The sequence below is a fragment of the Cricetulus griseus genome (assembly GCF_003668045.3).
Source record: "Cricetulus griseus strain 17A/GY chromosome 1 unlocalized genomic scaffold, alternate assembly CriGri-PICRH-1.0 chr1_0, whole genome shotgun sequence".
In the NCBI taxonomy this organism is placed as follows: domain Eukaryota; kingdom Metazoa; phylum Chordata; class Mammalia; order Rodentia; family Cricetidae; genus Cricetulus; species Cricetulus griseus.
Genome location: NW_023276806.1, coordinates 198,661,582 through 198,688,697, shown reverse-complemented (window position 1 = coordinate 198,688,697; position 27,116 = coordinate 198,661,582). Strand labels below are relative to the sequence as shown.

At 41.9% G+C, this 27,116-nt stretch overlaps 1 protein-coding gene across 1 annotated transcript in view; it reads right to left on the bottom strand.

Moving 5' to 3' along the window:
- Window positions 1-379: 379 nt before the first annotated feature.
- Rbm28 (RNA binding motif protein 28) overlaps window positions 380-27,116 on the bottom strand; it is a 33,332-nt gene continuing 6,595 nt past the window's right edge. Inside the window, exons 3-19 of the mRNA XM_027391331.2 lie at window positions 27,014-27,108; window positions 26,241-26,316; window positions 25,754-25,846; window positions 24,035-24,106; window positions 22,235-22,493; window positions 22,004-22,140; window positions 19,565-19,637; window positions 17,427-17,536; window positions 14,228-14,301; window positions 13,374-13,509; window positions 12,386-12,450; window positions 9,819-9,977; window positions 8,444-8,593; window positions 8,067-8,141; window positions 4,556-4,809; window positions 3,419-3,518; window positions 380-862 (exon numbers count right to left, since the gene is read on the bottom strand). Of these exons, the coding sequence (XP_027247132.1) occupies window positions 728-862; window positions 3,419-3,518; window positions 4,556-4,809; window positions 8,067-8,141; window positions 8,444-8,593; window positions 9,819-9,977; window positions 12,386-12,450; window positions 13,374-13,509; window positions 14,228-14,301; window positions 17,427-17,536; window positions 19,565-19,637; window positions 22,004-22,140; window positions 22,235-22,493; window positions 24,035-24,106; window positions 25,754-25,846; window positions 26,241-26,316; window positions 27,014-27,108 (2,063 nt within the window). The 3' untranslated portion in view covers window positions 380-727. The remainder of the gene's footprint in view (window positions 863-3,418; window positions 3,519-4,555; window positions 4,810-8,066; window positions 8,142-8,443; window positions 8,594-9,818; window positions 9,978-12,385; window positions 12,451-13,373; window positions 13,510-14,227; window positions 14,302-17,426; window positions 17,537-19,564; window positions 19,638-22,003; window positions 22,141-22,234; window positions 22,494-24,034; window positions 24,107-25,753; window positions 25,847-26,240; window positions 26,317-27,013; window positions 27,109-27,116) is intronic.

The window sequence follows — 27,116 nt, the reverse complement described above, 5'->3', positions numbered from 1 at the left end:
GGGAACAACCAGGAGAACATTTAGTTCAATCCTTTATTTAGGATGACTAAACTAAGACTCTGCCACCTCCTCAGCACTTAGGGTAGAAGCTAAGCCTCATGCCCACTGCTTTCCCATGGGCTCTCAGTCCCCAGGACACAGTGCTCCGTGGGATACACTTGGGCCATCCTTGGTCAGGGAGTGTCTAGCCACTGCAATCTGATTTCTAGCCAGCATTACGCCTCCAGGGGCAGACACTTAGTAGGTGATGCTTGTACCAGGCCCAGGGCCTTCAGTTACAAGTCAAATGTGTACCACATTCAAAGACCACGTTAGTAAACATTTTTCTCTGTTCTTAGCTCTTATAGACTATCTAACTGAATTAAAAATGTTAAAAATGTTCACTCATAAATAATATATTTGGTATATTAAAAATGAGACACATCCAAAAGTCACAATTGCTCATTTACAGATTCCATAACAAAATAGGCATCTTAAAAATTCAGTACTTCAAAACACTTTTTTACAATAGTTTCCATCAAAGAAGAAAATAGAAATGAATTACAATTATATGCACAGTTTCAGCAATATGGATGAGATGTAAAAACTCCACGGTGTTTTCAGGTATGTTTTCCTCCCATGCTGGAGAAGGGACCAAGAATGTACACACCCTACAGAGTCCCCAAGAATGGGGTATCATCGGGATGCACTTCCCCTCTGTGAAAGACACAGCTTTCTGCAGGCGGCATCAAGTATCAAACCACTTGCTTCTCTTCATAAGGGGTGGTCCCTTAGAAGGACCCAACAATTTCTGCTTATACTGTTCAACCAGTTGGTTGAAGTGGGCTTCTGCCTTATTTTCCTTAGCTTTCTTCTTAGGTGCCTGTGAAAAACAGGAGACATAAAACAATCAGTCTTTCCCTTTTTCTTTCTTTCCCTCCCTCCCTTTGCTTTCTTGTTTTCTTACTTGCCTGCCTTCTTTTCTACAGACCTGAAACTCACTCTATACTTGAGGAGGACCTTGAACTCCTGACCCTCATCTATCCTCCTTTAAAGGACCACCATGCTTAGTTAATTTCAAACACTAAATATCACCTTACTGTCAAGACACCCCAAACAGAATATAAGCTGGTACACTAGGAAGACGATTTCTAAAGAGAAACCTAATTTGAACATCCTTGTTTGCTCTTGCCCCAAGAATTCCATTTATAAAATTTCAGAGACTAGATCTCTACAACATAATATGATATGGTCAGAAATTTCCCACAGACAGATTTGAGTAGGACAGGGTGCTAGTGACTCTTCTACTCTTAGAGGGAAGGAAGAGAAAGCTTGACCTCAAATGCACAAGAACCCAGGACTAGAGCTGGAGAGATGGCTCAGGGTTAAAGGCACTGGCTGCTCTTCCAGAGGATCCAGAACCTGTTTCCAGTACCCACAATGCATCAAAAAACCACCTGTATCTCCAGACCTAGGGGATTCAATGCCCTCTTCTGGTCTCTGTCACATCACCCATGTCTGCAGTACAGAGACATACATGCAGGCAAGAGACCCATACATATAAAAGAATGTCTTTATTTAAAAAAAAAAAAAAATAGAGCACAGGACCATTAATTTCTATTCAAAAGAACTAGAGCTCCTTGGGAAAATGGCTATTGCCAGAAACTGGGAAAGAAACCACATAAGATGGGCCTAGAACATCTTGTACAAGAAAGCAACATTACCAAAGACAGACAAGGTCATTTCAGAAGGACAGGGAGCCGACCCAAAGATGCTTCTGTTGCCTTAGAACAAGAATGATGACCACATTTGATTGAAACACAGTGAGTTACAGGAAAATTTGGGATTCCATAATACTTAATACAGACATACATACATACATACATACATACATACATACACACACACACACACCAGCCTCACAAGCCACATAGCAGTTCACTTCTCTGAAACTGATAGAGCAAGAGGAAGGAAAAAAAATCATCTAACTTGTCTTTCCTATATGTAAGAGTCTCCTTTCTACAAGTCTTAGAACTCTATTTTTAAGTGCAAAGGGGCTGTCTTAATTGGAAAATCACCATTCTGTAACCCATTATGAAATCACAGGTGTACATGATAATCCCTTGTTTTTAAAAGCCAAAGGTGAGCAGTTAGGGACATAGGTCAACAGTAGAGCACTTTCTAAGCATGACAGCAGCCTTGTGATGGGGGATGTCCTGCCTGTATGCTGTAAATATATGTTTCTCTCATTGGTTTAGTAAAATGCTGACTGGCCAGCAGCCAGGCAGGAAGTATAGTGGGGCTGCCAAACAAGGAGAATGCTGGGAAGAGAAACAGAGAAGAACACCTTGGAGCTACAGGGAAGATAGGACACTGGGCATTCTCCGGTAAGATAAGGCCATGTAGAAATGCACAGATTAATATTTATGGGTTAGTAATTAAGAGAGAGCTGGCCATTTAGAAGTCTAAGCCATTGGCCAAACAGTTTATAATTAATATAAACCTGTGTGTTTATCTGGGGCTAAACGGAAGCAGGACTAGGCAGAACAGAAACTCTGTTAACAGCCTTGGGTCAGACCCCTAGCACTGCAAAGCCAAAAAACTAAACAGTAACTGAGAAGATGGGAGGGGATTTTCTCAATAGAACAATAAAGTGGACAATTCTGACACCTACTGACTGATCTTGGCATTACTAACAGTGAAGTGTTCTTTCCAAGAAAACTAAATCTGGTTATACCTCTAGACTGTTCTACCAGCTGACAGTCAAGACAAGGTGCCCCGGGGACAAGTGACATGATACCATAAGGAAGTAAGCAGCTGAACTCAACATAAAATACATCCTTAAAGACAAATGACTGTTTATCCAACAAATTAACAACACCAACACGGGGAGAAAGAATGTGGTAAGAAAGGATAAACACCATAGGATGAAGAAAGGAAGGCAGGGAAGGAGGAAGGGATACCACAAATGTCATGTGTGGACTTTGTTAGCATCCTAACAGGCACTAACCAAAAATAAAGAACACTGTTGAGGCAATTAGGAACATTTTAATAGGGGCTATATATTAGAGAGTATAAGGAGCTTCTGATTAATCTCAGTAGATACGATAATGACATTGTGCGTGTGTTTGTGTGACGAGTTGGCCATTAGAAATGTAGTCTCAAGTTTTTCTGAGCAATCTATCTATTGAGATATATTTACGTGTAGGATTTGCTTCCATACACTGCAGAGGGGGAAAGCAGGTACAGGAAACAGGAAACACAAGATAACTGCTCAAGCAGATCGACAAGTCATAGAGGCTTACTTTCCTCTCCATTACTGAACCTCACCCTCTGAAGAGCTGCAGCCCGGAACGGAGAAGCCTTACTTCAGAAAGGTGACGATCTGCTCAGTCCCACAAAGCCACAGCACCCAAACCACAAGCCCCACGGAACTCACCTGCAAAGAAGGTAACTGCTGCTGCTTCTGTTTCCGCTGGCCTGTCTGGGGCTTTGACTTCTTAGGAGGAAGGGACTTCACTTTGCCTTTGTCCCGCAACCTGAAATAAGACAGCCAGGTATATGCTGCATTAATTCTTTCTCTGGTTAGTATCCTTAGCCTCTCTCTCTTTCTCTCTCTCTCTCTCTCTCTCTCTCTCTCTCTCTCTCTCTCTCTCTCTCTCTCTCCTTATTTAATTTAATTTATTTAATGTGCATTGCTGTTTTGCCATGGATGTTGGGTTCCCAAGAACTGGAGTTACAGACAGTTGTGAGCTGCCATGTGAGTACTGGAAATTGAACCTTGGGTCCTCTGGAAGAGCAGTCAGTGCTCTTAACCACTGAGCCATCTCTCTAGCCCCATCCTTGGAATCTTTTAAAGAACTCAAGAGACAAATTTCTTTAATACATAGCTGTTTCTTTTTTGTTTGTTTTTTCAAGATAGGTTTCTCTATGTAGCCCTGGCTGTCCTGGAACTAGATCTGTAGACCAGGCTGACCTTGAATTCAGAGATCCGCCTGCCTCTGATGCCCAAGTACTGGGACTAAAGGTGTGCACCATAACCACCTGGCTTAGTCACTCTTAAATGGAGTCTACAACCGTATATATATCCTAAGTCACAATAGTTATATATTCGTTTGTCTCTATTTATTTTTGCTAAGACTTCAATGGAAATCACGAAAACTATCATTTACTTACCAAGATTTTTTTTGGGGGGCGGGATATAATGGTGTGTGGTGGTTCAAGATTTTTTTTTTTTAAGATACATAGCACTAATCTACTGTCACAGCACTGAATGTACATAACACTAATCTACGGTCCCAAAGAGAAAGAATAAGCGACCCTCAGCTGACATGAAAAGCTCTGAAAAGACAAGGATGGCATGCAGTCTGCCCTGATGGTTCCTCCAAGGTTCCCTCTACCATCTGATCCAAGGCAACATTTCTGCTGGGGCTGAGACCTTTCTGTTAACTTCGCATGGGGAACTAGCACCGCCCCAACACCCTCTTCATCTAACAAATGCTACAGAGAAAAAGAGCTGCATCAAGACAAATGCACTTAGAAGCTCCCTCCTCTACAGAGCTCTCCTGCATCTCACCTAATTTTGGGGCCTCGGTGTGAAGGGAGTGCCAGGACCTTTCTTCTCTTCTTCCCATCAGGCAGCTCCACCTGCTCCACTTCAGCCTTGGTCTGGAACCCTGTCCACGAGGTGGGGCGGGCCTTCCCTTTCTGCTCTCCAGAAGCCTGGCTGGGATTCTGTGTAGGCCTCACTGCTTTCTGTTGCTTGTCTTTCCCATGTTCTTTTTGCTCCTTTTGGGGCTTACCGGTTACAGGCTTAGATGACATTTTTTGCTGCAGAAAACAAGAAATTGCCACCTGGTTTCTGGATGAGGTTACCTGATGAATACGCAGCAGAGGATGAGCCTGCTGTTGGGTGTGCTGAAAGAGGGACTCTTCCTCCACAGAGTTGGAGACTTCAGCAAAGTACATACAAAGCAGTTCACACCACTGCAGGGCAGACATACACACACTCTCTCTCCTCTCTCTTCTCTCCCCCCATCTCAAAACAAAACCAACAAAACCAAACCCAGAAACATTAAGCAGTAGCCCAAGATTCAAAAGCAGTAGGAAGGAACAACTGTCAAAAGTGAATCCTGGGCCAGGCATGACAACACACACCTGGAATCCTAGTCACTGGGAAGGAAGGAATGGATCTGGGCTATTTGAGATTCTGTTTCAAAAAACACCTGCCCCCCCCCACCCCCCCCCACCCCCCCCGCCACACACACACAGTGTAACACAGCAGCAGAAACAAAGCAACTGAGAACTACTTAACATAATACAGCTAGGAAATTTCAAAACACTGACAGACATTAAGCCAGAGCTCTAAGAGCTGAGAGAAAACCAACAAAACAAACACCCCAAGCTCCACAACTAGATTTATCAGTCACTTTGCAGTAAACAATGTATAGAAACAGAAGATAGCATGAGGTAGCTGAGGTTCCAAAAGACAAAATTACCAAATCTAGATTCTGTACCCAATGAAATTATCTTTCACAAAAGTGAATGACTGTCTCAGATAAAAACCAAACCAAACAAACAAAAAACAATTGCCAGGAAATCTGTTTTGCAAGAAATGCTACACAAATTCCTCCCGAGACCGGAAATGGCATAAACTGAAAACCTAGGTCAACATGAAGGTAAGAATGTCAGAGATGGGGTCAGTGAAGGAAGGAAGGAAGGCAAAGGGATGCTAGAGCTTCAAATGCAAGCATAAGGATGTTGAAGGTTTACCAGCACTGATCTAGGAAAAAGAGTCAAGTAAAATGAATGTAAAAATAAATGTTATTTTGCCATTTGTAATTTAATCTAAATAGGCATGTTGATACAATATTAATTAAATGCCTACTGTGCACTAGTCTGTCTGTAAGATACAGTTACAAACAACAAAATGTTTACTTTTAGGATTCCCAGACTAGTGTAAATAAAAGACATGTGGTGGTGTGAATGAAAATATCCCCCAGACTTAGGTGTCTAAACGCTTGGTCCCCAGATGGTGTTGGTTGTAGAATATTATTTTAATTAGGCAAAGATGCACATTTGCTTATGCTACATTTGTTTAATTTCGTAAACGTGTGTTGCATTTGTTTCACCTGGCCTGTCTAAGGTAACTGATTGGTCTAATAAAAAGCTGAACAGCCAACAGGATGGAGTGAGGTTGGCAGGCAGAGAGAATAAATAGGAGAAATCTAGTATCTAGAAGAGGAAGGAGAAGAGAGGAGAGAATGAAGGACATGCCCCTAGGGCAAGACGGGGGGGGGGGGGGGGGCGCCAGACATACAGAAGCAGTGAAAGACAGATATATAGAAGTGAGAAAGAGGTGGGAGCTGGAGAGAGGTGGCTCAGAGGTTAAGAGCACTGAATGCTCTTCCAGAGGTCCTGAGTTCAATTCCCAGCAACCACATGGTAGCTCACAACCATCTGTAATGAGATCTGGTGCCCTCTTCTGACCTGCAGGCATACATGCAGACAGAATATTGAATACATAATACAATAAATAAATAAAATTAAAAAAAAAAAGAAGTGAGAAAGGTAATAAGCCTCAAGCCAAAAGGTAGATAAGAAGAAACAGGTTCATTTAAGTTAAAAGAGCTAGCAGAAATGAGCCTAAGCTAAGCCGAGCATTCCAAACTACTAATAAATCTCTGTGTCATGATTTGGGAGCTGGTTAGTGGCCTAAAGGAAAAAGCCCGGTACAGTTTGGGAAGGTTAAAGAGGTACAGTGAAGGAAAACACTAGCAAGGGCAGGCTTTGAGAGTTCATAGGCGTGCCCTGATTCCAGTTTGCTTGAGGCTTGCAGTTGAGGGTGTGGGCTCTCAGCTTCCTCCTCTGTGGTCATGCCTGCTGCTTGTTGCTAGGCCTCCCTGCCAGGATGGGGTCCTACCCTTCAGAAGCATGAGCCCAAATAAACTCTCCCTTTCCTAAGCTGCTTTCGGTCATGGTGTTTTATCACAGCGATAAAACAGTAACTAAAAGAAGACACACATAAATAAAATAAAAAACAAATAATCAAGGAAGTTGATGGAAGCCTATGTAATGAGGGCTTATCTTATAGTGGAAGGTTCACTTGCTGTGAATGAGGAAAGTGAGAAATGGCCCTGTAAGTCAGGAGAACAGACCACTTTATAATGAAAGTGCAGTATGAGAATAAACACAGGAAACAAAGAATTCAAAGAAAACACAGGCAGCTTCAGAAACCCCCCTGAAGCCTTGGCTAAAGGCAATATTATCTGGGGTAAAGAGTTGGCATGTACAAGGATAGGACCCCAGGTTCTCCATGAAGGCCACAGGTACTCCTCTCTCCACACTAACTGAAATGATCTAAAAATACCCAGTGTCATGCTGAGACTGGAGGATTTTGAGTTCAAGACAAGTTTAGACGACAAAGGGAGCCCCTGTCTCAGATGATGATTCTGAAACTTAACCTGAGCCACTAGTTTTGACACGGCCCCCACACACCATACAAGAGCTCATGATGGATCGGAACATCGGTTTGCATTCCTCCTATCTTGCCCTTCTGTGCAGCTCAGAAGAGAGACAGCAAAGAAGAAAACACCAGGGAGTCTTAGGAGAAACTGAGTAAAATCCTACTTCGCAGAAGCACAAATTTAAAAAAGGAAGTTTAATTAAGCTCTAAAAAAAAAAAAAAAAAGGGCTGGATATGACAGCATACACCTTAAATCCCAGCAGTTGAGGCAGAGACATCTTTGAGAGTTCTGGGTTAGCTAGAGCTACCCAGTGAGATTGTCATAAACAACCAAAACCAAACAAACAAAGCCTAGTAAGATGGCTCAGCAAGTAAAGGCACTTGCCACCAAGCCCAATGGCCTGAGTTCAATCCCAAGACACACATGGTAGAAAGAGAAAACCAACGTCCCCAAGTTGTCTTCTGACCTCCAGAAGAAAAGGTACAGACACAAAGGCATTTTCTCCCCCCACCCCCAACACACACCATAGATAGGTAGGTAGGTAGGTAGATAGATAGATAGATAGATAGATACATAGATAGATGACAAAACCAAACCCAATCAAACATTTAGGTTCAATACCAGGCTGCGTTGGATCCTCAGCTCCTTTACTTTAAGTTTCCTTCGATCCTCTAAAGAGAACTCCACTATCGGTCTCTGTCAGGGAGACAGAATGTCATTCGTAAGACTTTGTAACCTGTGAGTGCAATAAGCCTACTTGGTCCTTCCACCCAGCCTCTGTAAACATGGAGGCTGCTTCTCACGTCTTCTTTAATGCCAGTTCTGTAGGCAGTCCGTCCAGTCTACTCATTTTATAAGCATCTTCTTGCCTAGAGTTACCATCTATTTTCCCCACCTCCACCCAGACCACTTGGTACTCTTCCCACCATTCAAATATCGGGGGCACTGAACAGTTAAACCCTCAGAAAAATGGGGTCTCCCTGGAGGCTGAGGCTTACCTTCTGAGAGCCAAAGATTTCTGGGTTATTGTTGATATGGCGGAGGGCTCTGAGGGCGTGCTCGTGCTTCTGGAACTCTGCAAAGGCATAGCCCAGGGACTGACCCTTCGTTTTTCCATGAACTGCTTTAAGGTCCCGCATCACTCTACACTGTGAGTAGAAAAAGAAAAAAACAAACAGTAGTTATAAATAAGAAACAAAAAGAGAAAAAAAATTTAATTTTTTAAAATCTTGGAGGGAATGGTTCTACAACCAATGCACATATTGTACAATATACAGAAGTGCACTAAACTGTAACGGGTTCCAAATGGGCACATCTGAAATACTGTAGGTACTCATCACTAACAGTACTGTCAGCCGTGTTCTGACTGGTTAACATTCTCTCGTGTTATTTCCTCAATATCAAGGAAAACATTTTAAAGAAGCTTTTCAGTACTAGGCATACAGTTTATGACTATGAAACAGCAAAGCACACCTAAAATATTGGCAATGACATTTTTAAATATAAAGATTAATAGACTACTCTATGCCAAGTGGCAACAGCAAGATTGGGGATAATGAGATAATATTTGTCCTCAAAGAGCTCAGTCAGTCTGGAGAAACAACCAAGTTTCCCATCAGTGTAAACAGTAAGGGCTTCAAGAGACAGAGCTGAACGAAGTACTCATGTGAACCCAGAGTTTCTAATTCAACTGAAGACGCCTGGTCCTCTGTGCTGACTGTAGGGTATTATGTAAGTCTCATATAGTTAAACCCTGTTTTAGGGGCCAGGAGGAAAGCAGAGTGGGTAAATGCTTGCCGTGTAAGCATGAGGGCTGTGTTCAGATGTCCAGGACTCTGTAAAAGCCAGGCCTGACGGTGTGTCTGTAATGTGAGACCCTGTGGTGGGATGGGAAGAACTCTGTGGAGACAGCAGCTCTAACACCCACACATGTGCCCTGGCATGTGCTCGAATGTCCTCTTTCCCACCCTCCTCCCACTTCTTCTCCCCCTCCCCTCCTCTTCCTCCTCCTCTCTCGTGTGCATGCACACGCTCATATACACAACATTCTTTTAGGAGACAAACCACATAAACTGTATTCTCTGCAGCAAAATTCACATTACAACAGCTATATAATGCTGAGTACACAGCAGGTACTGAATGCTTCCTAAATTAATTCATGACAGAAATTTCCTCACATTTTGCTGTAATCCAGTCAGACATGAAAGACAGTTCCCAAAACAAAAAAACAAAAAAAAAAAAATAAAAAATAAAACTGCCAAACTCAACTTTGCATGCTCATGTGTCCAACAGAAAATCTGTTAGCACGCTGGCACCATGGCGGGAGGTGAACACTCAACGGCTGCAAGCTGTGCATGGCAAGGCATCTCTCACCTCCTTAATGCGCACGCCCTTCTCGCCTCGAGTGGCGTCCAGCAGCAGCTTCCTTAGTTGTTTGTCATCCACGGCCTTTGGCAGATTGTGCAGGCAAAGCCGGGTCTGGGAGACAAAGATATTCTGGTTCTTGAGTTTCTGATGTTTCAGGAGCTCAAACTGGAAGAGAAGAAAAAGACAAACTCTTAGCATACAATACACTCGATAGGCAGGCTCTCCAAAAGAAAAGAATCACAGCCCCATCCCACAGCACCTGTGGCCTGACAATGCCCAGCAGAGAGAAAGGCGGGCTCAGGGAGGCAAGATGACCATGAGCTCGAGTCAGATCTGAACCAAAAAGTCATCCAACTAGAGAAATCAAGTGACTTTTTTTTTTTAAGATTTTATTTATTTATCATGTATACAACATTCTGCTTCCATGTATATCTGCACATCAGAAGAGGGCACCAGATCTCATAATGGATGGTTGTGAGCCACCATGTGGTTGCTGGGAATTGAACTGACCTCTGGAAGAGCAGTCGGTACTCTTAACCACTGAGCCATCTCTCCAGCCCTCAAGTGACATTTTAAGATTCAAATTTCCAACTATAAAAATGAAAGTGCAGATCAATATTTAACTCTCAACACTGACATGAAGCCAAATCAGATCTAAAAAAAAAAAAATGCATAACTCAAAATCTAGCCCAGCACAAGTATTCTTTATTTTAAAGAATTTTATTTTATTTTTATTTTTATTGATTACTCAATACAGGGCTTCTCTGAGTAGCCCTGGATGGCCTGAAATTCACTCTGTAGACCAGGCTGGCCTCGAACTCCAAGATCCACCTGCCTCTGCATCCCAAGTGCTGGAATTAAAAGCATGTGCCACGACTGCCCAGCTTACCACAAGTATTCTTAGAAGTAATACTGAAGGTAGAGTCTATGCTCAGTCCTCACCCACCCAACACCTAAGTCTAAGTACTTCCCTTCCTGAAGAAAATAAACTTACATTTTATAATGCACATAAAAAAACTTGGCAAGCTTTGGCTAGCAAAATTAAGTCTAAAATTCAGTAAAATTTTAGCATACTACTTCCCCAAATACCATAATATTCACATGTCCACTACTTAAAAACTGTTGGGAGCCAAATCTCAGGGCTGGGCATGAGATCCTAGGTCATGCTTGGCAGGCCACATAGTTAACCTTTACATAGCAGCACCTTAAAACCTCAGCTCAAGAAAAGAAACAACCTGACCCAGTCCTCCACCCACAGGCTGAGTCACCTAGGCAACCCTTCCTGGACCTCTTACTCATGAACTCTTTACCCTGCCAAACATCCTCTTTGTGGCTTCCTAATATCCTGCCTATACCAACACCTGGTGCACAAACAACCTATTTTGCCCCTCCCCATATCCTGACTATATAAGCTAGCCTAAGAAAAAAGTAAAGTCTGCCACTTGATCAGAATCCTGTCTTGTGGTCGTTCTTTCTGCGTCTCTTGTCCCCATTCCCTATCCCTGACTCTCTTGCCCCAGGTTGATGTCCTGCAGGTCGGGACAAAAAACATTGAGAACACTACTACAAAACCAAGCTGGAAAGACACTGCTTCTGCCTATCGTACTATACTTCCTGAACACCTCCTGAACTTTAAGGTTCCACAGCTGTTCTGTATCTTTACCCGTCTAAGCTGTTTTGTAATTTTATTGTTAGGTATGTGTCTGTGTGCAATTGTGCACACACTTGGGTCAAAGGACAACTTTAGAGGGATCCACTAAGGTCATCAGGCTTGTTCAGTAGTACTTTACCCACTGAGCCGCCCCACTGGCTCTGTAAGGCGAGCTGCAAGAGCTGGGTATAGAACAGCTGGTAAAGGGCCTGCACAGCACACACAGCATCTGACGTTCAGTCCTCAGCACGTGTAAACTGGGCAGGATGGAGTCTGCCTGTAATCCTGGCACTCAGGGGGTAGAGAGGAGGAGGATCAGAAATTCACAAGTAATCAGTTACACAATGAGGTCAGCCGGAGCTAGGTGAGGCCATCTCAGAACAACAAAATAAGCAATGTGTACAAAAGTAGCAACTGCTGAGAACATTACTAAGCAGCAAAGGGGTCAATTAACAGTAGAAACACCTATACTATGAAATTGTTCTACAATAACTGTGTAATTTGGAGACACTAACCCCTCCCAAATGACATCTTGACTACTCATTCCAAAACCCACATGTCCTCCCTTTCCTAGTAGCCCTGCCCACAGAGCTTCCTTTCCGATGTTGTACAGTTACACTAACAATTACACACAGCTCCTCCTCCTCCTCCTCCACACCTACTGCGTAACCCAGCAGCACAGTATTCACCACACACAGTACTACAGAAACAAAGAAGACGACGGTTCTTACAATGGAACAAAATGCCGACACAACATGAGGAGTAATGCTCAGTTACTTCTCCTTCATCTGTGTGCTTCCAACCAGGTAAAATGTGGTCCTTATACACAGCCCTACATGAGCAAATGCAGCAGCAATACTTGTTTCTGATTCATGTATAAAACCACGGAGAGAACCCTGAGACCAATGCACAATCTACCCACCCGTTCTCGTTTGGCCATATCTGCAGCACTCACACCCTCGGCAGCCTTCGTCCCCGCACGGATCACTGCAGAAAGAAGGAAAAAGGACAAGAAGTCACCAAGGGAATGTTCACTGAGCAACAGGAAGAATGTGCTTTGAATGATGCAAACTCTGAACAGGGCCCTGAGGACTGTGTTGGCCAGTTAGTTACGTCCAAAAATAGCTACAGGGCCAAGTCCTAGACTTAGCTTTGCTCTAAAGACAAGCTTTGAACATTTTGTGATTTCGTTCCTTTCTGCCTGCAAAACAGCATCACATTCATGCTGCAAGTTAGACAGACAGGTATGGATGAAGTCTGAAAGCAGCTATAATGCAGGTATCTGGAACACAGAATGTTCCACCAGCAACCTGCCCGGAAACTTAGCTGCTCCTCGTGCACTTGGGAGCCAATCACTCAACAGTTAGATGAGCCACCAGAGAGGAAAGTTAGGGGCTCACAGGCCTCAGAGCCTAACATTACTAATTGTTGCTATGCACTTACACAGGGGTTAGGCTGATAAATACCAGAAACTCTAGAATTGTTTTTTAACTTAAAGGTAATTTCTCATTCTTTTCTGACATTAAGAGAAAGGTAAACATTTAAATCTATCAATAATCTAAAAAAGCAATTTCAGTTGTATTTTTCAATATCTAAAAAAAATAAAACACCTCATAAGAAATGAAGATGAGAAGCAGGTAATTTGAGTTCTTCTGCTTTGTGCTTCTGATCTATAATGGAAATACCTAAGGCAACCACACAGAAGAAAGAATGGATTGACTAAGCTGCAAACTGGGTCAAGGGTCCTAGCAAAGACACACTACTGAAGTGGATGAAACAGCAACGGAACACTGTAAGGAGGATACTGGGTTTTTTATTGGAAACACATCTCAAAATATAACTGCTGGCTGACTCTTATGGCCTAGGGCCAGCTACTTAGACATTTGGTTCTATCTTCTTCCACTACTCACAGCCTTCTCGGGCCAGATAGAGGTTCCGGGTCCCAGTCGGCTTCTTCACCTTCTTTGTCTGAAGCTTTGCTGCCTCATCACGGGTCACAGCCAAGTCAATCTTGAGCAGCCGCCCATCTAGTTTAAGTCCACCACCCTGAAATATATTGCAGCCTTCTCTTCAAATACTTAACAAGCAGAAAGTACATAATAAGAAGTATCACTTTCTCGGAATCAGCACACTGTAATTGTGCCGAGACAGCCAGGCCACGGGACACATCTGCTTGGCTGGCTACATGCGGACCCTTGAGACACACTCGTTTTTATAATTGTACAAAAGGTCACATGTGTATATACTTAAGACAATCAGCAGTAAGGATTTACTTAACAGTAGTTTTAAAGCAGGCCTAAACTGAGGAAAATGTCTGGTGAACAAATGTTTAGTACTCTAAAGCTAGTGAAATAAAATGTTTAGTACTCTAAAGCTAGTGAAATAATATGAGTATTTAAGAGACAATGACAATACAGGATAACATCTCAAAAATTGCATACTTCATTTAAAAGCACAGAAAAATTCTCAATATCTACACTTTGTCCATCAAATGTGCATCTAGTTTCCCAGATGGCATTAATACCGTCTTTCAGTCTTTAATGTCATTAGCCTCGAACGGGGTAATATGGGTCAGAAACATGGATAACTGCACTCATCTCAGTGGATAAATAATTAAGGCAGTGCATGCAAAGCTCAGTGCTAAATACACACTAAGTGCTGAAGCCTTCACTTTATTAATAATAATAAAACTTGGTGGAGGATCAGATCTCACATCTAGGAGCTACTATGTCCTAGGAATAGAGGAAGGACATGCTTTCCTTACCTCAGCCTCTGGAGAGGCAGCTGCAAGGCATTTCTGAGCTGCTTCCTGAGTCATGAACTGTGCAAATCCACAACCTGCACCAAGACACAAAGTTTAGTGAGACACCCCTCACTTCCACAGTAAGCAAAAGACAACCCTGAAAATATCCACAAATGGAACGGGTAAGTCGCATCTATGGGACAGGTACTATGTTAGGTGGTGCAGGGCGTAGCCAGACACCGTAGCACACACATCTGCTCTTAGCATTTGGTCCATCAACTGCCTCCTCATAACACCCACATGAAATAACAGAGATCCAGCTAACCACTTAATTCAACATCACCGAGTCCTTGGGAGTACAGTGAAAGATGAAGCAGAACTCTTTAACCCTGAAATTACACCTCCTGGTCTTACAGTTACCCGGGAGGCATCAAATAACAGCAGATACGCCTCTTGGGGTAAAAGAGGCTATTATATGAATATCGCAGGAAAACAGCCATGAGTTCAACTATTGGCTTCTGCTCTAGAATCTTTACAAAGCATGCCTTCTACTGGTCAAATGCAGAACCAATTATCTAAATAAATTTCTACTACAGATTAAAAGCAACTTTGCACAAGTTCACCTCACAGTAAATCTCAAAAAAAAAAAAAAAAGTTTCATAATATATTATCAGTGTACTTCAAAACCCAAAACAGAATTCTCTCACATGAAAACACTCCCATGTCTCCCAGAGCTAGGGCATTCATTATCTTCTGCCCTGTACTGGAAGGAACCTAGACAGATTAACCTAAAGCACACATACAATAGGCTCATCTAGAGAGACCCCCGACAGGGCCAAGTGTTCTCCTTCTGTGTTACCAGCCCTCCCACCCTCTATTCACATCTCTTCAGGCACTGGTCAGGTAGATCTTCCCCAAAATAAGAAGTACTTCAGAAATCTGGACCACCCTCTACAGCGCAGAAATAAACACAGTTCAAGCTCAGAACCCATGGGCTATGCACTAGTGGAGTCAACCATGCACAGAACAAGCATACTTGGGGGAAAACTATCTATACTGAACGCGAATGGACTTGCCATTCTCTAACAACACTTCACCTTGTTCTTCAGGAGTGTGTGTGTATTGACACATTTTTATGAAAGCATCTCTTGACCACGGAGAACAAACTTTTCCCAGGCCTTGCCATCAAGTCAGTAATGTCCTTGAGGTCATCTAAGACTACACACCTACCCTACTCTCCTACTGTGTACTCTCAGCCTCTTTAAGCTTAACCGCCTTGAAACAGCTTTTACAACCTAAGCTAAACATATAGCTTTAACCTTAAGTTACGTGCTCTTCCATGCCCCTGACCCAAAACAGTGTGTGTGTGTGCACTGTACTAATCATTTGCTGAAAACAGCCTTAAACAACAAACAGGTCATAAATGTTGAGAGCAACATGTAGATGTACTTGATGACATCTGTTGCAGTTTTGTTGCTATACCAGGTCAGTTGGAAGAAATAAAGCTACTTCTTCCCTTGTCAAGATTTCTTTAAAGAATCCCCCATTACTTCCCCATGTCATGTTTTACTTTTATTAGGGACAGACAGCAGACACAGAAGAAATGGAGAATTCATATTGGGCTTATTCTTGGCCCAACTAATTCAAAAGGAAGTTGCTTTATTTTCATTCCTTAATGCATATATGTGATCTAGAGATTAAAATATATGGAAAGAGCCAGGGGGTCTTTAATCCCAGTACTTGGGAGGCAGAGACAGCGGATCTCCAAGTTCAAGGCCAGCCTGGTCTATAGAGAAAGTTCCAGGACAACCAGAGCTACACAGAGAAACCCTGTCTCAGGGAGGAAAAATAATTTTTAATTATGCTTTTAAAACCAGTAACTATTAAAATTAATAGACCAGAAAAGAAATATAGCAAATCAATTGCAGACTACACTGTAAAAACATTAAATAAAATACCCTGCTACATTAAAAAAGGGACATAAGTGAAACAGTATCACTAGTTGGGCATTCTAGAAAAACAAACTAGAAATGAGAAAGGTCCAAGAAGTATGGCTATTAGAGCTGAAGACGTTTCATTACTCTAGTCATTTCCCTAGTACAAACCTAAACTCACAGTGATTAAATAATTTGCCAAATTGGTATGTGACTAAGGAGAGTTTCATCTCCAGGAAGCTGTTCAGTACTGCCTTATATTATTTTAACTGAGTAAAAGTAAATTGATCAAGTCTCATCTGATCAATTCTTATCAGTTGAAAACTAAAGTTTAGAATGAAAGTTCTTAACCATGGATAAACTTGAGAACCAACAAACCCTCAGAAAGAGTATTCTTCTGAGGAGAGGGCTTATAGCATTTGCTAGAGCACAAAGGAATCAAGAATCCAAACAAATGAACCCAATGTTTATGATGGTTTATCTTTCATCATCAACCTGATTAGATATAGAATCACCTAGGAGACTGAAGGTGGGTACTTCATGGTCTAGGGGTCTGGGTAAAATCAAAGAAACAGGAGAGTGAGCAGCCCTTTTAGCTTCATCCTTCCTCTGTTTCCTGGCCCACTATGAAAGAGCTGAGCTGTTCTGCCATGTGCCAAAACAAAATAAATCCTGCTTTCTTCATGTCAGGTATTTTGGACACAATAATGGAAAAGTTACTAGGTAGCTTGAGCAGAATGAATGCAGTCCATGAAGTCAAAGATTATAAATGGACTGATGTTATATATGTGTCTATATTCACATTCTAATACACAGCAGTGTGCTAGAATGAATACTTAGCTTTCAGAGTACAAAATAAACAGCATTAGGGGAAAATATCTCATGCACCACTCTTGCATAGTTTTCCTTCTGACTATTTCCATGCAACAAAGTTTCTGTCAGTTTTTATCTCTAATGAAAGCATCAAAGAAAAAAAGCTTCCCATTAATTTTGAGCAATGTAAACTATTAATACCCAGGAGATGCTATCACATTTGAAATGCAAAGGAGAACAACAAATGGAATTCATTACCTTCAAGTAAACAAGCAAGAGCTTTAACAGCTGAGACAAAATTAAAGCTGGCAAAGCCATTAAATTGCTGACTTTCACATCATGGAAGACAATTTCAGGGTGTCCTTGGGCTTTTGTGGAAACCAATAAAGAGACTGGACAGACTGAGTAACACCCCAAATGGCATAATTTATGCTCTTCCCGAATGCCGGGACTGCTAACCTGAGGGCAAGTACCTTTAGAATGCTCTGTGTCTGGATGCAAGACAATTCGGACATACTTAAGATCACCAAATTGCTGAAGGACCTCCCCTAGGTCTTCTTCTTCTGACTCAAATGAAAGATTCCTACGAAACAAAACCAGGCCACAAAATTTTCAATGACAAAGTAAGATCTTAAATTTCAACATGAGGTACATGAATTAGCCATCAACTCTGACGGCTCCCTGTTCACAACCATTCTCCCTTGTTCAAACATAGCACCAGTACACAAGAGTGCCACCTTCCAATATCAGACTCTCTCACCTGGGAATTTAAAACTTATTAGATAAATAAAAAAGACTGAAGCTACAGATACAGTTTCCCTTAGACTAAGAGCATCACAGCTGAGACGCTGGAGTGATACAGATATGCTCATTGTGACCTGGTAGTTATGTGACTATAAACATATTTTGTTTAGCTGCACATTTACAGTAATATACTTTACAGAAACACCTTGTGCCTCTCTTTTTTAAAGACAATATCAGAGAAAAAAGACCCAGAGCCAGAACCTCCAGCAGCAGAAGTCTTATAACTGCCCAGATTTCACCCCCTACTTGAGATCTGCACCTTGACAACACTGATTCTGTGAGCAAACAGTATTCATATAATGTGGCTAAAATTAGCTTCTCTTACTACAACCAGAAATTTTCACAGCAGGCTGGTAAGAAACATGTCCTTCTTTTATTGAATTAGACATATCCCCCTCCATGTTAATTATGAAATCTGGTTTTCAGTTAAAATATTCCAAGAAAATCCTTCAAAACAATATAAAAGAAAAACATGGTAAAGATGGCAAGGCAAATATAGGAGAAGGGAGAAAGGGAGGGAAGGAAAGAGAAAGAACAGGAACTATACATTGAATAGCCTTATTCTGAGAATCTAAAGGTTTGTTATGTATTTTTTTAATTTAGTGCGAACATGCTATTGTACAGGAAAAACATGTGACAATTAGAGGACAACTTGCAAGAATCTAGATCTCGACAGGTGGTGGTGGTGCACGCCTTTAATCCCAGAGGCAGGTGGGTCTCTGTGAGTTCGAGACTAGCCTGGTCTACAAGAACTAGTTCCAGGACAGGCTCCAAAGCAATACAGAGAAACCCTGTCTCAAAAAACAAACGAACAAACAAACAAACAAAAAAAAAAACCAAACATCTAGTTCTCTAATTCTGCCAGGTGGGTCCTGAATATCAAACTCAGGTTGTCAGACTTAGTGACAAGTACCTTTTCCCACTGAGTCGTTTCATTCACCAGCCTGCATACAATGGAGTAAGACTAACCCGACCTGCAAAAAGGCCCATCTGCTAGTCAGCAGGGTTGAAATAGCATCAACAGGCAATAAAACCGTCTCCACCCTGTATATTTCCCTGGAAACAGAAAGCATGACTTTTTGTTGGGAGCTGCCGTGTGGGTGCTGGGAATCAAACCTGGACCCTCTGGCAGAGCTGTCAGTGCTCCTAACATTGAGGCGTGTCTCTAGCCTTGTCAGTTTGCTTTCTCAATACAAACCAAGGACCACCTGCCCGGAGGCTGGGCCCTCCCACATCATTAATCAAGAAAACGCCCACAGACTTGCCCAGGGCACACGCCTTTAATCCCAGAACTTGGGAGGCAGAGGCAGCCTGGTCTATCTACAGTGTGAGTTATAGGACAGGCTCCAAAGCTATATAGAGAAAACCTGTATCAAAAAACCAAAAAATAAAAAGTAAAAATTAAAAAAGGAGGAAAGAAAAGTTAGGCATGAGGAGAAAAAGTATCCAGGGTAAATGGTATCAACTCAGTATGTCTCCTAAAGTAAAAGTCAGAGCCAATTAAGAGTTTGAAATGTTTCAAAAGTTGCCACCCCAATTACAAAACATGAAATCTAAAAAGGACAAGGACCCTACCTACTAGTTACCTCCTGTTTTAAGTTCTCGATCTTAAATTTCTCACTGGTATGTCCCTCAGATCAGATGTGCTAAACAGTCTCATAGTATCTAACTTTAGTGCCAAATAAAGGAAATGGAAGGGAGAAACAGATGAAGGGGAGGGGAGAGGAGAGCCAGGGACATAAGGGAAAGGAAGGTAAGCAATGAGACCTGTGAGGGTGATGCACAGTTCTGCATAAGGAAGGCGTACCTGATGAAAACAGTTTTCCCTTCGTTCACATCGGAGGGCAACTTCCTCTTCTTTTTCTTTGAGACTGGGGCATCTAATGTAAACAACAACAACAACAAAACAAAAAACAAAACCAAAAAAAACTCAAAAAGACAACTGCAAGTCACATGACAAAGGGCTAACTTCTTATTTTATATAAATTATTTTAAATTTTAAATGGTGAAAGGATATAACAACTAAATATATTAGAAGATGCTCAAACTCAAAGAAAAGCAAAGCAGAGGGACTGTGAGTGTAGCTCAGTGGTAGAGCCTGTTTAACATAAACAAGTACATAGGTTCAATTCCCAGCCACGAGAGAGGGGAAGGGAGAGGAGGGCAGAGTTCAAGAAAAAAAGAGAAAAAGTCTTACTCTGAGACCCTATCAAAAAAAATTTTTTTTTTTTTTAAAAACACTTATATGCTATGTGTACACAAACAAAGTTCTGGAAAAATGATCACTTTGGAGAATTGTTGGACTGGTGAACAACTCTGAATTTCTACATTAAGCTCTTTTGTGCTATATTCTTTAACTTCTTATTTGAGTCCCACTAGGTTTTCAGATTCAAAAAAGAAAATGACAGTAAAGATGCAGATGAATCCAAATTGTAGGTCTCATTGTGCTCTCAATATAAAAGCCTTGACTCTATCCTCATGAACAAAAGTTTATTGCTTCTATCTCTTATGTGGCCAAACCAAAACACCAGACTTCAAGAAATGGAATCAAAACAGCTGAGAGTAAAAACACCCACTTGGACAAAGTAGTTACTGGCCATTTCTCATTGTTTAATGATCCTCAATAAAGGGAGCAAAGTGGATTGGTAATAGTTCTACAAAACGGTCCCTGAAGTCCTTGTTAGGAACTGAACTGTGTCTCTCCAAAACTCATACATAAAGCCTTACCTCCTAGTATCAATATACTCTGAGATGGAGACTTCAGAGAGGTAAGTAAGGCTAAGTGTAGCCATATGGGTAGGAGGACTAGTTTCCTTATTACAGGAGGAAGAAAGACCAGAGTTTTGAGGTGTTTTGTTCTCCTTGACTGTGTGAAGACCCTGAGCAGGAAAAGTCTGTAGGCAGAAACAGGGCACTTTGGTCTGGGGACATCTAACCTCCAGAACTATAAGGACATAAGTCCACCTTTTGAGCCACAGTATATAGAATTTGTTATGGAAGCCCAAGCTGACTTTATAGTTCTTTATCTATCTCATCTCAAACCCAGAATTGTTGTGTTTTTTTTTTAAACTCATCTACATCTCAACTCAAAAAGGTTTTTTTTAAATATATTCAGTGTGTAAACATGTAATATATACCCTGTTTATCCAGCTATTCATTTAACTTCAACAATTAGAAGTGATAGCACCCTCAATATTAAGGCTAGATTTTAACCTAATAAGACTCTAAATTCTCAAATATCATTCCAAACTCATCTTTAAAACAAAGCGAACAGGGGCTGGAGAGATGGCTCAGAGGTTAAGACCACTGACTGCTCTTCCAGAGGTCCTGAGTTCTATTCCCAGCAACCACAAGGTGGCTCACAACCATCCTCTATGAGATCTGGTGCCGTCTTCTGGTGTGCAGATATACATGGAAGCAGAATGTTGTATACATAATAAATAAAATCTTTTTTTTTTTTTGAGACAGGGACAGGGTTTCTCTGTGTAGCTTTGGAGCCTATCCTGGCACTCGTCTGGAGACCAAGCTGGCCTCGAACTCAGAGAGATCCACCTGCCTCTGCCTCCCGAGTGCTGGGATTAAAGGCATGCGCCACCAATGCCCAGCTCATAATAAATAAAATCTTAAAAAAAAAAAAAAAAAACCAATAAAGAAACAAAGACTCAGAATGTAGCTCAGTTGGTAAATGCTGGCCTAGCATGCATGAAGCCCAGGGTTCAAACCCCCACATCACATAAACCAGATACAGTGGTGCACACCTGTAATCCTCCCAGCATTTGGGATTACAGTGAAGTCACAGGGTTCAAGTTCATTCTCATCTACATACTGAGTTTGAAGCCAGCCTAGGTTATAGGAGACCTGTCTCAAAAGAGGAGCAGAGGGGAGAGAGGACATAGCAGTTTTGCATGCACAAGGTCCTATGTGTGATCCCCACCACCACACAAACTAGGAATGGCCGTGCATGCCCATCACTCAGGAGGTAGAGGCAAGAGAATCAGCATCGTCAAAGTCAGCCTGGGCTACATGAGATCCTATCTCAAAAGAGAGGGGGAGAGGGAGAGGAAAGGGGGTTACGGGGATGGAGATGGGGAGAGAAGCATTAGAAAAAATGAAAATAAAGGTTCCCTTTTTAGTAGTTAACAAGAATTTGGTAGAAAACGTATTTGAAGAGGCCTGGGCAGAACTGGTGCACATGTCTCAGTCATTTATTCAAAGCTGAAAGGCATTTATAAAGGTCCCAGCAAACCTTCATCCTCTTGTTCCTCAGCACTGCTCCCACTCTGTACTCCTTCACCGTCAACGCTCCCTCCTTCCTCCAGGTCACTGTCCTCATCAGAATGGTCTTCCTCAATGCTTTCTTCAGGAGCTGCTCTCTTCACTGCTCTGCAACGGCACAGTTCAGATCTCATCATCTGGCCTGACACATAAGTGACTGAGGGAAAATGCTGTCTTCCCCAGAATCTCAGAATGGGCCTACCTCTTCTGAATTTTCACTGTTGATTCTCTACTTTCCTCTTCATCTTCTTCTTCTTCATCATCATCATCATCATCATCTTCTTCATCACCATCATCATCACCATCATCATCATCATCTTCATCATCATCACTATCATCATCATCATCATCATCATCATCTTCTTCTTCTTCTTCTTCTTCTTCTTCTTCTTGCTCTTCCACCCTGCCATTCTTCTTACCTGAGTCCTTGTGCTCACGTTCACTGCTCACGTTCTTTCCATCTGTGGAGGAAGATAAAGAAAGAACATCTGCTATTGAAAACAAGGTTATTTTAACAGGAATAACTAATAACACAAGCTCCTTGTGCCTCTGATTTTTCAGGACTTCCTATTTTTTTTCTTACCATAGTCAGGTTTTCATTTCCATCAGTTTTTCATCTCAGATTCAATCAACCACAGACCAAAAAAGATTTTTTAAAAATGCTGTGTCTGTACTGAATATCTATTTTTTGTCAATATTCCCTGTACAATTCAGTATAACAGCTATTATATAGCTTTGTATTATACTAGGTTGACAAACAATCCAGAGAGGATCTAAAATGTACACAAGGATTACATTAATTCTCTAAGAGATTTGAGCACCTAAGGATTTGTTGAGCATAGTCTGTGAATCAACTCCTCAGAGACCCCAAAAATGACAGCATACAGTGTCAGCAAACCCATCACCACCTAGATTTCACTTCTCCTTTGCTTGTCATCATCAGAGGCCTGAAGGTTAAGCTGCCCCAGGAAGAGAGAAACAGCAAGCAAAACCCTTCAGACAGGCCACCACTCCCACACCACAGCAAACACATTGCTCACTCTGGCCCTCCATGAACTTTAGTTTCAATGTGGACTACTCTGACACTCTGGTGACTTAAAAGCATTTAAAGTTTTCTCTCTCATTTTTTAAAATGTTTAATTAAAAATATTATTTTATGCATATGAGTGTTCTGCCTGCTTATGTGTCTATGCACCATGAGCATGTGATGCCCTCCGGTCCCTGGGACTGTTAGGTGGTTGTGAGCTACCATGTGGTTGCTCAGATGCCCAGAAGAGAAACCAGTGAGTGCCCTTAACCACTGAGCTCCCCAACCCTGCTCTCTCATCTTAACCATTCATTAGTATGGGATGATGAGAAGAGAGCAGGAAGAGGGAAGAATGAACAAACTCAGGCCCCTCCTCACTCATGTCCATACCTTGGAAGTGACTTCAGACTCAAAAGATCCTATGTTTGCAGATCAGCTCACCAGACAGCCCAATGTAACAAGCAGCCTTGAGCCCACAGGAATTTAGAGATTTTCCAGAACTCTTTTTTTTTTCTTTTTTTGAGACAGGGTTTCTCTGTGTAGCCCTGGCTGTCCTGGAACTCACTTTGTAGATCAGGCTGGCCTTGAACTCACAGAAATCTGCCTGCCTTTGCCTTCTAGATGTTAAGATTAAAGATGTGTGCCACCACTGCCTTCCTGACTTTTTTGTTTGTTTGTTTGTTTGTTTGTTTTTTTGCTAATATTATGCTTTGGTTATCTCCAGCTCAATATTCCCACTCTACATGAAAGTTCCAATACATGTCAAGCATGGTGACACACCCTTTTAATCCAGCACTTGGGAGGCAAAGGCAGGCAGATTTCTGCGAATTCAAGGACAGACTGGTCTACATAGCAAGTCTCAGGACTACATAGAGAAACCCTGTCTCAAAACAAACAAAAAACCACAAGAATTGTTTCCACTACCCCCCACCCCAACCCCACCCTGCAACCCTACCTATTGCTAACTCATCTTACCTGGGGCAGAAGCAGGCTGGGTATCTTTGTATTTGTCCTTTGCTACAGCCCAATCCACAGCCACAGTCCGTCCTGTCAAACAGAGAGGAAGGATCAGAGACATTCTTCTTTTTAATATCCCTACTTCCCTCCCGCAAAAGACAGTTATAGTATTAGTGGAGACAAAGAATGGCAATTGTGAGCCTAGCCTTTAACTGCTGAGCCATCTCTCCAGCCTGACCATTGGGGGTTTTTTGCTTTTTGTTGTTGCTGTTGGTTTTTTGTTTTTTCAAGACAGGGTTTATGTGTGTAGTTTTGGAACCTGCCCTGGAACTTGCTCTGTATACCAGGTTGGCCTTGAACTCACAGAGCTCTGCCTGCCTCTGCTTCCAAGGCATGTGCCACCAACTGGCTGACTATTAATTCTTAAAGATAGAGAGGCAAAAAGATCTTGAGTTCCAGACCAAGACTACCTTGTAAGATACTGTTTCAAAACAAAAACAAAACTAAAAATGCTCCTAATATCTTACTGTGAAACAATCTCTTTGGACACTTTGAATATTTGCTACTCTCATTGGTCTAACAAAGACCTAAATGGACAACAGTTAGGCAGGTAGAGGTTAAGTGGAACTTGTGAACAAAAAGAGAGGTGGGAAGAGTAGAGTCACTAGACAGTCACAGAGGGAGCGGGACGTGTAAAATGAAGTAACAAGCCATGAGCCACACAGCAGTACACAGTGAATACAGATGGGCTAATTTAAGCTGTAAGAGCAAATTAGTAATAAGCCTAAGCTATCAGCGAAGCATTTATAATTAATAAGTCTGTGTGGGTTTTGGGGAGCTGGTGGTCCCACCTACAGTAGCTCTTTTTAATCCTTAACCCTTTAATAAAAGAAATTCAGCTTTTTATTTTTACATAGCCATCACACCTTGGATAATACGAGGTAAACAAAGAATTGTGTTTCCAGTTACACAGGCAAGAAGCAAAACAGACATTCTAGGGAATCCTGCTCAGTTAGGAAGGGACTAAGTTGATCCCTTCCATCAGCCTGGTACCTGATGATACCAAAGTAGACTGTCAGTTTAATAGCCATGTGTAGGGAGACATTGTAGCCCCGCCTCCTAGGAGCTGCTTGGCTACGCCCATGAGGGCATGGTCAGGGGAGGTTCAGGAATTCTTAAGGAGAGGACAGACATGGGAGGTACTCTTTGCTGGGCTCCCTAGCCTGCTGCCTGAGGGCACTCTCTCCGGCTTGTGTTAATCTGAATAAAGACATCCCATGGGCACTGATAAAAGTGGTCCAATGAAAACAGAGGAATGTAGGCACCAAAAGTGCATTTATCAGCAGTTCTGTCCAAGACAGTCATTAGGAATGTCAAAAAGGTATTCAAAAAGGTAAATGAAGGAAAGGCTCCTGGCATGAGTTCTTTCAAGTTTACCCTAGGATCAAATACTGAAAAATTTTCATCAAAAATTCTAAGTGTGGTGATGCATGCTTATAATCCCAGAACAAGGTAGAGGCAGAAAGGTCAGATGCTCCTTGGCAATTTAGGGAACTCAAGGCTACACTGGGCTACATGAGCTACCATTTTAGCAATGTGATCCTAAGCAGTAGAAACATCTTTTGAAAACACACACACACACACACACACACACACACACACACAAAGGTGGTTGCTGTGCTAATTCACTCAAGCACCAGAAATAACTAGGCCATGGTATGAGTGTAGAAGACTCACCTTTTATCTCTTTCATGTTCATGCCTTTGAGAGCTTTTCCTGCTTCAAGAAGGTTTTTGAACTGAACAAAAGCAAAACCACGCATCTTTCCATCTGTGAGCAAACGTAGAAAAAAGTTAGAGGCAGCAGGGGGTAGCCAACAGAACAGAAGATCACAGCAGTCAAGCTGACCAGACGGTCCACAGCCTGTCAATCGGCCAAGAGGTCCCTGCCCAAAAACACAGTTATCCTCTATTACTCTAGCTTTAGGAAAGCAATCACTCAGTACCAGTGGTACTGACCATGTCTGAGCTACCTAAAAATATCTTCAAGGAATAACACTAACACTCGGGCTTCACTAATTGTCAAGTACCACGCCAAGTACTTTGCAAATATGTCTAGGGCCACAGAGAACATAACAAAAGATTTATTTTTGGCTCAGTAATATGGAAAAATTCACATTAAGTTGTCTTCATCAAATCCACACCAAATGAGGGTGCGCAAGTACCTGGCTTCCTTGGGATATTCACTTCCAGAACAGTTCCATAGGGAGTAAATGCTGTTTTCAAGTCATCTTCTGAACACTTAGGCCAAAAGGAAATCAAGAAGTATTAGCACAGTAAATAAATATGAAACATCAACTACTAAGCTCATTTCCTACAAAGAGTCTGAATATTTTTATTCCTTTTTTTTTTTTTTGAGTTTTAAGACCAGAACAGCAAACAACCATGACACATTGACAGCTTACTTTCAGCAAACAACCGTGAACAAATTGACAGCTTACTTTGTATCTAAAAAGCCAAAAAGAAAAAGAAAAAAAGCCAGTCATGGTATCCTGTACTTGCAATCCCAGCACTCAAGAGACAGAGTCAGGCGGATCAGGAAAGGCTAGCTAGCCTCAGCTAGAAAGTTTGGGGTGTGCATGAGCTACAAGAGATGCTGTCTCAAAAAGGGAAGGAGAGAGAGGCTAAACCCAGACCTCTTTCTCGGTAGTAGCTTCCTCCACAGGGCTTAATAAGTTTTTTTAAATTATATTGATCTATTTTACTTGGGGGGAAGGCAATGCATGCTCATGTGTATGGAAATCAGAGGACAACTTCCAAGAATTGGTTTTCTTCTTCTACCATGTGGGACCCAGGGATCAAATTCAGGTCATAAGGTTTTTTCAGTTCAACTAGCTAAGGTTTATTTCCAGTAATAAATACCATCTTGGTGAGGAGTTCCACCAATGAGCATGCCTTGGTTCAAGCAACCTTCAAAACGTGTACTTTAATCACTTACCTTAAAGCTGAGGTTCCGGATAATTAATCTGGCTTTCTTATCTGCTACCTTGGCTTTTTTAGGCTTTGGCTCCTTCTTTGGGGACTCTGAATTTTCTAAAAGG